The 12,849-nt window shown below is 39.6% G+C and overlaps 1 protein-coding gene across 1 annotated transcript in view; it reads right to left on the bottom strand.

The window, feature by feature from the left end:
- Nucleotides 1-4,180: 4,180 nt before the first annotated feature.
- Nucleotides 4,181-12,849, bottom strand: part of TMEM87A (transmembrane protein 87A) — a 23,545-nt gene continuing 14,876 nt past the window's right edge. The window contains exons 12-20 of the mRNA XM_010580192.1: nucleotides 12,592-12,663; nucleotides 10,846-10,954; nucleotides 9,616-9,674; nucleotides 9,251-9,354; nucleotides 8,817-8,890; nucleotides 7,418-7,479; nucleotides 6,144-6,199; nucleotides 4,881-4,911; nucleotides 4,181-4,520 (exon numbers count right to left, since the gene is read on the bottom strand). Coding sequence (XP_010578494.1) covers nucleotides 4,479-4,520; nucleotides 4,881-4,911; nucleotides 6,144-6,199; nucleotides 7,418-7,479; nucleotides 8,817-8,890; nucleotides 9,251-9,354; nucleotides 9,616-9,674; nucleotides 10,846-10,954; nucleotides 12,592-12,663 — 609 coding nt within the window. The 3' untranslated portion in view covers nucleotides 4,181-4,478. The remainder of the gene's footprint in view (nucleotides 4,521-4,880; nucleotides 4,912-6,143; nucleotides 6,200-7,417; nucleotides 7,480-8,816; nucleotides 8,891-9,250; nucleotides 9,355-9,615; nucleotides 9,675-10,845; nucleotides 10,955-12,591; nucleotides 12,664-12,849) is intronic.

Genomic DNA, 12,849 nt, shown 5'->3' with positions numbered 1-12,849 from the left:
CCGCCCAGGCTCCTGGGGGCTCGGGCACGAACGGCAAACGCGGGTCGGCGCGGCCAGCACCAGCGGCCGTGGGGGGCGCGCTCCCTGTCCCTGAGGGGACGCGCCTCGCCCTGAGGTGACCCTTGTGCATCTTCCTACATCTCCGAAAAGGAGATAAGACTGCAAGACACTCATTTTGTCTTCCCACAACGTTAGAATCAGAGGCATCTGGTTGCCCTTTGCTAACATAAACCACAGCAGTTAGGCAATTCGCCCTGTACCCAAAGACGAAAATTGACCTGCGTTACCTAAGGAAACCAGATGAGAACAGCAAAACAGCTCTTTTACTTCAGTAAAATAAATTTTACTTTAATGAACTTGGCCAGTGAAGTTCTGTCTCCAGGAGGAAATCTTTACTTGTTACCTTGTCCTTTCCAGAATAGGCTACAGTTGCATTTACTTTGGCTGTGAAGAGGTACAACGTTCACCACCACTGGCCTAGGAGCTAAACTAACTAAACCGAACTAAAAAAGCACGTGGTGTTAAGTTCTCTGAGCACCTTCACCAACAGAGGTGGCTGGTTTAGAAAACGGGGACTGAGGACACTCTGTGCTGGGAGAGCGAAGCACAGGAATAGCAGAACAAGCACAACACTCTCACATCCAACTTTCAGGAATGAAACCTTGCTAAAGCATGAAATCATGCCAAGTCGCATCCCCTTCGCAGATACCAAAACTGCAAATTGCCAAAGGAGTTACGGCTCAGGCATGTATCTGGTCTCGACCTAGGATTCCTACAAACAGAAGAGGGTCAGCACCAATTTAGTGAAAGGAAATGTTAAGTTTCAGTAACACCGGGTAATAAGGACTTCACATGCAAATAGCTGTAATCCACTTTACCAGAATGCAAATTATGTGTGAGGCATTAGCCTTATCAAGTTTTAAAAAGTCGCATACTTTTCCTTTAGCATACAACATAAAATGCTACATTAAGTGAACAGGAGGATAAAAAAAAGCCCACAAACCCCTACATCTACAGAATAAGACAAACATACCCATCCCTACCCCTGGTCTTATGATCCTGACTCACTCAGTGCCTATCAAGCCTGTTGCATTTCTTTACCATGCCACGTGATCTCTTTACTCAGTCCCTCCTTCAGAGTTCCTAGCAGGAACATCTTGCCACCCTAATGAAAAGCTGATCAACATCATCTTCTTCACTATTTGTTTTCAGCTTTCTGTATAGCATGCACATGCTACAACAATTGCATTGGTAATATCACAGCTACCTCTCACAAATAAACAAATCCACACACACAGAACTAATGAGGCACAAGAACTCTAAAAAAACCTCCCTCTGAATTCCTGACAGACATAATTTATTCTGCAAGTAGAGCATTATCTCAATTAGAAACAGCTTGTTGAAGATATTTGAAGTCAATAGCCAAATTTCCTAAAGAAAATTCAATTCCTACCCACCATTCTAGTCACTAAAAACTTCCACGGATCTTAGACCTAAGCATAGATGTGTTTTCTCCCTCCTGCTCACCAAGTCTTCAGAGTAGTCGGTATGGTCTGTTTTAAAATTACAATACCTGTTTTGAAAGAAGGAGTATAAATTTGAATTAAGTGTTCCCTGTCTACAGAATTAAAGGTAACAATCCTGCAGGTTTTCTGGTTTCATGCATTCTACCAAGCTAGCTTGCCGACAAAGCTTTCCTGACAAGTTGTGGAGCCCACACATCTTAAGGAACAACACGAGGAATCAGGAGAAGCAAAGATCTCCTTAGTAGAACAAACACATCTGACCAAACATGCTGTCAGGGGAGAAGCCACGTTGCTGCAACTCCCTTGCACACATACCCTTCACTCCTCACCTACACCTCATCTACTGCTTTTAGTCACCTCCTCCGCAATCATAATTGCAGCAGTAGCTGTGTGTGTGCCATAGCTTGCATGGTACTGTGGGAAATGGGCTCTGATACAAGTTCTCCCTACCTGCAAACAAGGAAGTCACAGCACACGCCTGCTGCATGCTAGGAAGCAGATACGACCTTCCAGGGGTACAGAAACTCTGCCTAATGAACGGAAAAACAAGAACCGCTAACTAAGGGAGCAACAAGCTCCCCGTGGAATTCCGGACAACTTCAAATACTAACAGAAGTTAATAAGGAATGGAAGGCAGAGAGGACTGCCCAACACCACTGTAGTTGTAGGCTGAAAGCACCACACTGCTACTACATTTATTTTAAAGTATTAAACTATGAATGCAATTAAGGAAACTGTTTAGATCTTTCACTTTTGTTCAGAAATTTATGATTTGCCCTATCTATATTAGCTTTTCAAATGACAGACTTCCCCTCTATTGTCAAGCTTAAGAAAAAAATAGTTATTGGGAATAACTGCATTATAAATACTATGCAATAAAGAGTTAAAGAAAAGTGAGGGAGCTTTGTGAAGATGTTGACACTTTCTCATGTGAGAGAACAGGTAATAAGAAAGTAGAAGGACACAATGTAAGCCTTTCTACTCTTTGCCTAGCTTTTATTAAATAGTACATACAAACTTCTTTTGTGCTTCCAGTAGAGAACATTTTACCCTATTTGTCTCAAAAAAATTGCCAAACAACCCAAAACAACAGGACCTAAAAAAACCCCAAACAAAACAAAACAAAAGCCCCATTAAATAGCGAGTTTCATGTAGCTTTATTTCACAAAATTTCCTCTCCCCAAAAGGACATGGAGGTAACATTTTTTTCATCTCTATCAATTAAGCATAGCAAAGTAGAAGTGTCTCCTAATTAAAGATTCTATGTGTGGCCTAAAGGGGATGGCAAAAGAGCTCCAGCAACTCTTGCAGAAGCAGACTGAGGTGTCATAGCCACAGCTTTTTTCTCTACCCATCCACTGAGGGTTTGCTGCTCCCACAGCACAGCTAGCAGAAGATACTATGCACTTGTGCCTCAGCTACTCTACTGTAAAGTGCCATGTTTCAGCATAAATTGCTGATACAGATGAACTAGAGCTATGCTACCAGACCTTACAGTGGAATGAATGAAGTACAGGCACATGTTCACTTCTGCTGACATAGCTATGAGTGAAGAACCAGAAAAGCTGACTCCCTATGCCCTTCCTGCAGCAGCCACCACATCAGCTCCCTAGAAGTCCAGCTGTGCTGCTGCTGCTTGCCTGGTAATTATCAGCTGTAAAGGTTATAAACCCAAATTAGAGCTTTTGTCATACAGTCCACAATGGGTTTCCATGTGTAAGTTATTGCAAGTGAAGCCTCTACAGCCAAGCATAGAATAAAAACAGAACACTGTTCCAAAAGCTCTTCTTCATTTGAAAAGGAGAAACAAAAAGCAATTATGTAGACAGAAATCTTCAACTTTGAAACACAGTGATCTCTGTGAAACACAGAGTACCTCTTGGCCACAGGGACCAATTGGGACAGGAAAGCCCATCATCAAATCACTTGCACAGGAGGCAGTTCTAAACAGACACTGGGAACAGAACTATCCCAGCACCGTGGACTGCCATTAAAGCCTCTTTCAAGTAAGGTAAGCAGTGCTTGCACCCTCTGAAAAGCAATGCCATCTTCTCATAGAAGAGTGCTGACTTCTTGGTGGGAGATGTTACATGTGCAGGGAGAAAACTTCTGCTGAAATGTCTAGTTAATATCTGCTTAACATGAGTAGTCAAGCACTTGTGGAGCACTGCAGGAGTGGGTTTGGTGACATTTGGTTTGTTTTTTGTTTTTAAATTAAATCATGCAACACATGGAAGGTAGGGGCAAATCATTTTTCCAGGCATCCACCACATTGCCGGCAATGAGATGTGCCACAACAGCAAGTGTTAGCTCTATGCAGCTGTTACCTATAGGTCAATGGCATTTAAAATAGAAAATCTTTCTTACACAGTGTTATGAATAAAATTGCACTTGATTTTGTTAAAAACTCATATCACTGTAACTTTTCCAAATATTTCCTTTCTGGCATCTTCATTTTCTTCATTAACAGGAGCTTCTCTCTAAAAACCTTTCATTCATGTTGGACACATGACATACAACAGCAGCAAGCCATTATCTACCAGAAAATGCGTCTGTTGTTTCTTCGGTGCTTATTTCTATCTGTCCCCACCCTCCCCCCAAAAAGGTACAGGCAGTTCACCTCTAAGTGTCAATTGTAACATTGAAATATAAACTCCTCAAGCAGACATTAGGAATTTTAGTTTCACAGATTAAATATTTGAAAAGTTACAGAAGGTGCTGGAATAGTACACATTTAAATTGCTTAAAAATCCAAACTTGCAGCAACTTTGTAAATTCAAATTTCCAAAAGGTTTATAATGTCCTTGTGAACTTCCACAGCAAGACGCCCTCGTGACAATAAAGCATCAAACTTCCAAGGCTGAGATCAAGAAACAAATCAGCAGGATGCACTTGCTCCACCAAGCAACTTTAAGAGGCGTCTCCACTTCCAAGAGCAAAAAAGCTACTCCTTCATTCCATTTTGGACCTTTCAAAGTGTGTAATCATTCTTTCCTGCAAAATAAAATACCCAGTGTTGTCATTTCCCCTAATAGGTTTACATTATTCAGAAATAAGGTGGTACGCTTTGCATATTCGCAACAAATGCACACTCGTATGCATCCTCGTATTCAGGAGTCCAAATTACACAGCAGATATACTGCTTCTTTTAGAATACACATTTAGAATACACATTTGTATTCTAAGAAGTTGTACCATGGTTGTCCCCACTATCCCTCCCCGCCTTGTATTATTTTACTGCTGCACTGGCAAGATCAGAGATTCCAGTTCTAATATGCCAAGTCCTTAACAGCTGAGTCATGACTCCTTTGGCATGTCAGAAGACTAATTTGAACTGAAGATTTGTTTACTGACCTCATCTGAATCCAGAAGAGCTGGAAGAGCACTACAGTGGGGGGGGAAAGAAAAAAAAAAGTTAGGAGAATTAGAGCACCTACTGAGAGCATATGATTGACAACCACTTTCAGCCTTATGTTGCACCTTAAGCTTTTTAGGGCTCAGGAGAGCGATAATGAAGACAGACCTTTCAATTAGACAGAAATTAGAGAAAGACATACAAAAGAGGAAGAGCCCAAGGAGTATCCTCAATGACCTTCAGTTTTAAAATTCTTTTTTTTCTAGGCTTCTCATTACCAACTGAACAATTTCCAAGTTGCCAGGAAACAAGCCGCATCATTCATACAGGAACGCTGCTGAACTACACCGAAGACATTTACAATATGGGACCACACTGCAAAAACACATCCCAGAAGTCAAACAAGTACACTGACACCACACCTTTTCAGCGATCATACTTTCAAGAACAGAAAACCCTGCAGCAGACTACCTCAAAGTGCCCCTTCCTAACTTACACCAGTCTAGTCCTTGTTTTCTTAAGGAATTTCTACCATTCTTCAAAAAGTAAGTAGTAAAACTGGGAAAAAAAAATTCGATTGAGAAAATGCAATTTTTCATCCCCTTGAAGCTTCACTTGTTTTCTTGTCTTTAACTAACTTCAAGCAGAGTTTTGTACTTAAATCTAGAGCCTCTGCCAAAATTACCTGTTCAGATTTGTGAACATAATTAATCTGTGAACTTCAGTTTTGCTATGAAAAATTTAGACACAGGCACTGACATTTTTAGGATGTAACAGTTATTAAAAGCAGAATAGATATGGACTGCCTACATAGCTGACTATATTGCCAGAAGCATAAAAATGACTCAGAAGACATTCCAAATAAAGTTGAGAACTAAATGACATTATTCAGTGGTTTACATTCAGCAAGACACTCAAAGGACTTTTCAAAGCACTAAACAGAAAGAGAGCACTTGTTTGTTCTTTGTTTTCTGGATTTATTTAGTTAGTTTTAACTTTCATGAAGTGCAAACAAATCAGTCTGTGTTTTCACAGTTCCCGACGGTGTTCCTTAAGTCAGCATGTGTTCAAGTGGCCTGAACTGTAAGTCTGACAGACCGCATAAAGCCAAGTAGAAGCATTCTAAGAAGTCGGAGGCCAACTCCAGGCTGAACTCAGTATCTGCTCATGTAAGCGCAGCATGCAAGTTATAATGCATTCTAATGTATTTGCGTTCCTGTGTCCAAGGAACCTGCTTTTATTGTGTCTATAAAAATACTCACACATCTGTCACTGATGAAGGAACATTCTCCTCTACCCACTTCAGGTCATCCTCCTGCTACAAGTACAGAAATTAAATGGAAGACAAAAGTCAGTTTTCCCAAAATGCTGTCACATGCAAGCCTTTTTTTTCTCAGCCTATCTGACAAAAACCAAGGTATTTATAATGTCAGTTGAAAAAAACAAAAAAAACCACCAAAAATCCCCAAACAAAAATCCCACCTTCAACTTGATACCTGGATTACAGGAAACACATTCCAAGAAAAAAAAGAAAAAAACCTACCTATAACTTACCGTCAACTCTGTGATAGTCTAATGGTGACTAGGAAAAGCAGGCCCTCAGGACACTTTGGTTATTTACACAATCTAGTTTAGTCTCCCACAAAAGAACATCATCTTTAGAAGATGTTATGATGAAAAATTATTACAAAAAGCACAAGCTAGATTTTGCAAATGTGAGTTAAACTGCATTGTCAGGATTTCTCATTTCTATCTGATGAACACTCTCTAATTCACAACACAAGAACACTTGTTCTGAAGTTGGAGAACTGACCCCTTCTGATCTCCCACGTCCCCAAAATTGAAAAGCTTGAGTTTCACATTATCCTCAGATAAGTAGCATACAGTTGCAAGCAACCTTTGAGAAAAACAGTGTTAATGACAAAAATATTACTGCTATTATAATTAATTCCTACAGGTTCTTTCCTTTTAAATTTATTCATGAATTCCATTAAAAGATTATGAGATATATTTTCTACCTCCTGGCTGAATGTGAAACTACCTCTGCTTATAAGCCACATGGAAAAAACGCAGATAAGTTAAAAATGTTCCACTCAACTTATTTTAGGTAGGTACATACACAGCACCCCATTCAAATAAGGAATCACAAATCTCAAAATTAGAAGGCAATTAATTTATTTAAAATACAGCTCAACCTCCCTCTCAGCCTGACAAACTTGTTAAAATAATGTATTACTCATTATCAGAATACAGTATTATACAGTTCTATCTATACTGGATTGTGCAGACATTCCTGAAGAACAGACTGAATTCTAAAGCTTCCATTGCACTTACAGGAAATTAGATGAAAACACTGTATTTACTTCTTTTCATAAGTACTGTGAACATATACTTTGACTCACTCCCACTCTGAAGCAAAGCAGGAAACTCACATTTATAGGCTGAACACTTTGCCTATTTGTGAGCTACTACTAGGGGGCAACCAAACAAAGAGTAGATGGATCTATATCCTTCAAAGTAGGGAGGGCATACTTACAGCTTTGTTTGCTTTCACGTTCCCATTTGGTTCTTGCTTTGTACTTCTCATTTTCATTCCCTCTGAAAACAAAAGAAGGAAAAAAGATTGGGATAACGGAACCCTAATTGTTCATAGACTGTAAGTGAAAGTGTTGGCTATTCATTCAGAATATTTCATCAAATCCAAAGAGACAGAACAAGACAGACAAGTTAATCATTAAGACAATGCTCTCCCTTTGAAAGGCTTGTAGTATTTTTCCTGACAGGTGGAATACTTTGTTTTTCTTCAATTTTGCAATTTTACCAAAGAAATATCAATTTATCGTCTTTTTATTTTAGCCAGACATAAGCAGCATAGAACTCAAAGACATAGTTGCCCAGGGAGGCGGTGGAATCTCCATCCTTGGAGATACTCAAAAGCCATCTGGACACAGTCATGGGCAACCTGTTCTAGTGACCCTGCTTGAGCAGGGGATTTGGACAGGATGACCTCCAGAGGTCCCTTCCAACTTCAACCATTTTGAGACATATGCAACTCCCAAAATTTATTTTACCTACTGACTGCTGACAAGCTGCTTGATTGACTTAAAAGCTGAGAGGCAACATGCATCTCCTAGCCTGGCAGACAGGCAGATATAGCTGATTTGGCAAATGCACCTAGGGGATTACACACTCCTCCTCAGCTCCTGAACAAGTCAAACAGCACTGATATATCCCAGCAGAACTGATTTGTGGACAGACAGCAGCAGTGGGTATGTCACCCTACCTTTTACACAATTTATGAACAGTAGTATTACAATAGACATAGTAGGGAGATAGCAGGCAGAAAAAGAGAGGGTTTTATAGTAAGAGGGGGGTGAGTGGAGAGAAAGATGCACCCTAGTGTCATAGAGCAGGACTCTTTCATGCATATGTAATTTCATGAATATGTAAACATATTCATCCATGTCTTTACACCGGACATTCCTGTACTAGGCCCTAATATGGAAAATGAAGAAGACTGCAGAGTTCAGAGACCAGATAATAAACGAAAATCCTTAAACTGGATTTTAAAAAAAGAGAACTGCAAACTAAACCACTGCCTAGCAACAATATCCAAGGAGATCCTTGTCATCATGACTAGATCCAAACCTAACACTTGACATATTTATTAAAACAAAGTCCAGTGGACATGGTAAAGCAACCACAACAGTAGCAGTGTGTTCAGTGCCATCTGAAAACCCCAGAATTAAACAGGCAATGTAAACACTAAACATAAAGCCAATGTTTCCTCTACAACTGCATAAATCAATGGCAGCAGGGAGGCACTGACTGCTTTTACAGCAGCAATGAACTTTTTGCCAGAAAACAAGAGACCTCCCTCCACAGAAGTGCCTATTCAACACAGAAATTAGGTGGAAAAAAAACTTTTCTCTTACCAAAGCTTTCCTTTAACATTGGCTCTTTCTGCTCATCATCTTCCTCCTCTTCAGACAGTGGTGAGAAAGCAAACCTTTAGGAGGGAAAGAATGAAAGCTATCTTAGATTATTATCTCTTGCCACCCAACAGATTCATTACCCCAACATTCACATGACTTGATTATTCTGTGTAGTTCATTGCTTTTAAGACCTATGCTAAACTACCTAATCAAAAGTTTAAGTCACTTTTTTTAAATAAGTTCATCACCAGGAACAGACTGAATTTTATCTATGTGACTTTCTACACTTAACTTTTCCTCAAGCCCCTACAGACATTACTTAGTATCCTTATGGATCAGTATACAGCAACTAAAAATCACCCACCAGTACTTCTTTGGATAAACAAGCATTCCCAAAATGCAGTATTTTTAGAAAGCGGTAAGAAAAGCTGTACCTTTGGTTGTTAGCAGATGGTCTCCACAGAATCATGATGACAAAAAGGATCATTGAAAACAATAAACGCCAGATGGCATCATCCACCCATAGCTCCTGCCAGTCCTGTCAAGGAAAACAGCAGCACAAATAGAAAAAGTTACGAAGAAAGAGACTCCATGTCCTCAGCTCTTTCCAAGGGTGAACTATAGGTATCTGACAAAGAGGCTCATTACCCACAACAGTGAGAATTTTAGCATGTGGTATATTACTCTAGACATAATCCACAGAAAAATCTGTTCAGAATGCCCAATCTCACCTCTCACACTGCCAAATGTAAACTTATCAAGAGGCAGCAATTGCAGAAAGCAATCAATACAAACTTACCGACTGACAATCCACCAGCCTGAACTTCATGGTGGTCCAGATGATAAATACAATAGATGCTGCAATATTAAAACAAACAAGCTGCTTATTACTACAAAATATGCTAATCCAAATGTACTACTAACAGGACTGTGTTTCCTAAACAAAGGGCAAAGACCTAAATAGTGAATTTTTGGAATGCAATTTATTAGTTTTGGAAAACAAGAGATTGATTTACTCCACTGACCTTATACAGTAATTTAGGCACAGACCAGTATTTTTTGGTCTTGGTTCTTCAGAGACACAAGGCATAAATCAATTATGAAGTATTTAGCCAACTCCTCATCCCTATTCACTATTCTTATATTATTTTCATCTAGTCTCCAAACCATGGTTTCATTACCAGTTGACAAATAAAGTCTACCTTGAAATAATGAACCATCTGATCTCCTTGAATGCCTAAGCATTCAGATCTTGACCCACAAGAGTTCCAATGCTCAAACTATGCTCTCACCACAGTTTTACAAGATCAGACTTCCCTCCACTAAGGTGTTCTATGATGACTAAGAACCAGATGCTGAAAGGAATTTAATCAGACCTGTTGATTAAAAAGGAATACACTTGGTTTTTTGTTTAAATAAAAAAAGCACAGTCCTTAGAAGTTTTCTGCTCATTGTGTGGATAGCATGTCCAAACAGATGAGGAGCTGAGCACCTGGAAGTACCAACAGATTTATTCTTGAAGTTCCGTTCACCACTACTACAAATGGGAAGAGAATCTGAATCTGTATTCTTCCAGAATACACAGGGCAATATGTCACAATACTAAGAATACTGTTTTTCCAAGAATCACTCTGGTCTTCAGCTATCAGGTCTTCAGACATTTTAAAAATCCCATAGTGCACAGTAATACTGTGATTTTGGCAAAAACTATTTCTGTGAAGTTAACAGCATAGAATAACAATCTTTTGCCCCAGCAGCTTTAAGAGGGATGAAAGTGCTCTGTTAGACGAGCTGCATAGAACTACTGATCTTATTAACATCAGGACTAATAATCCACTGCCTCTGAAGTATCAACATAATACTTGGTATAGACCCACTATGAGAAATGGGTCAAGTGTAAGAAATACCAATTACTTTGATTGTATTTACAGAAAGGTCACCAAACTCAAAAATCTCCTTTAGTGATCAAATCAAGCCATATATGGAAATGGCAAGTGCTCTTATTTGATTAACATAGTTTTCTGCTTACCTGCTACTGCCAAGATGAGTGTGTTGGTGAAGTGCCGATACAAAGAGAGTTTCACAACATTCCTTCGAAGTTTCAGCAGTTTCATTGTTTGAGTTAAGCTGATGAATATGTATGGCAAGTCAAGGAAAGCCTCTGAAGGGACAAGCTGGACACAGATCTTATGTTCAACAGCTCTCCCACCCACACACTTAGCCCTCCAAAAAGTAAGACCAGAACTCTTGTCACACAAAGATGGTATCCAAGCATCTGTTTTGGACTATGACCCATTCCTCCAGAAAAGTGGCAGATGTACTTCTGATAAATGGAAAACCAAGCCTGAACCAGAAGGGAGTTAAAAACCAATTAGGGCATACAAATATCTTCACCCTTTTGTCTGCAATTTTATTTCCATAGTGACAACACAAGTGCTTAGGAGAGACATCACGGTAGGAGAGAACTGGGGTTGTTATGGCTGGGCAGCAAGGTAGGTATTCACATAGAGTTCTGTGATTGACTTTCACTAAAAACACTTTTTAGGCATTTTGCTATACATGGCTTTGAGTTCAGCATTTGACAGCAGTTGCTAAAGTCACACAAGATTACAGTTGTTTGGATGTAATATGTCAAGACACCAAAAAGTCAACACTGCCCCATTTCGTCACCTACTTCAAGACGAGTTCAAATTTTACAGAAAGAATTCTAGGTTTGATGTTGCGAAGCAACCTTCTCCCCAAAACATAAACTAAGTCTGTTCTCCAAAGGCTGCTACTACAGTAGCATTAAAGTGCTACACTAGAACAAGTTAATTTCATTCTTCAACACTCAGAGACTGGTAAGACAGACTTAACTAGTCTATGTTCAGGAGCTGCTCTAACACAGGTATCTACTGGTTACCTAGTTTTCCTTGCATTGGCTGTAGCAGAAGCTTACCTGAACACTCAATTACAGAGGTTCTTTTAACTTTACCAGGAGTAGAAAGAACATATACTTGAAGCTGATTAAAAAAAGACAAAAAAACCAAAAACAACAAAACAAAACAAAAAAACCACCACAGTTCAGCCAAAAAGACTCCCAAAAAAAACAAATTTGAAGAACAACACACCCCACCAAGTAAAATAGTGAAGGATATCCACCAGCACAGGGCAGTATCTAGGAAAGCCAGGGGAATAAAAGCCAAGGAGGCAAGATCATTCTGGGCCTGGAGACAAAGAGAGAGCCAGTAAGAACAAACTGAAAAGGAAACAAGGTACAGAAGAAGCGAGGAGGGTCAGGCTATTTTATGAAAAACCACAAATACTCCACCACAATGCTTTTGAGTTTTACTACGGAAGCAGACGGTTTGAATCAAGAGTTTAGCCCAATGTACAGAGGGGAACTGACAATACCACATTGTCAGTTCTCAGTTCTCCACCAGCAAGGTGAGAAATAAGTTTTCCAAATTAAGTCAATCTAGCACTGTTAAAAGGAGCCTCTCCTGAGGCAATTACTGCAACAACGTGCTCTGGCCACCTCCATTACAGAAAACTAGCAATCAGCTTGTTAGAGATGTAGTAATTAAATCTTTTGCACTATCCATGGACAAACTGAATGCTCTACGGGTAACCATGCGTTTGAATGAAAGTGGCAAAAATTGCCTTTGCGCATACATCAAAAACTATCAAAATCCCAACTTAAACCAGCAAATCACCTTTTACTCCTTTTAAGTGTAAGTCAGAAACAGTAAGCTATGAATAAGTTCGTAACATTCTGCAGCTTATAAAAGGATATCCACAAAATAATACAGGCATCAATCATGGACAGGGCCAAGTTTGCTATCAGAGCCACAGTGTCATAGAAAAACTGAAAAAGTACCAAATATATGTCATGTTAAATACCTTATCCCAAAATACCAAAAACGGAACAACAGAAATCTATATCCCGAGATGCACTTCTTAATGAAGCAAGGAGCAGCACCACTCACATGCACTTCCCCAGGTACAGCCTCCAAAATTGGGTTTTGGGTTTTTTTGTTTTGGTTAGGTTTTC

Source organism: Haliaeetus leucocephalus, unplaced genomic scaffold, assembly GCF_000737465.1.
Source record: "Haliaeetus leucocephalus isolate CR32 unplaced genomic scaffold, Haliaeetus_leucocephalus-4.0 Scaffold696, whole genome shotgun sequence".
Lineage (NCBI taxonomy): Eukaryota > Metazoa > Chordata > Aves > Accipitriformes > Accipitridae > Haliaeetus > Haliaeetus leucocephalus.
The sequence above is the reverse complement of the archived record's forward strand: the minus strand, read 5'-3'. Positions and strand labels throughout refer to the sequence as shown.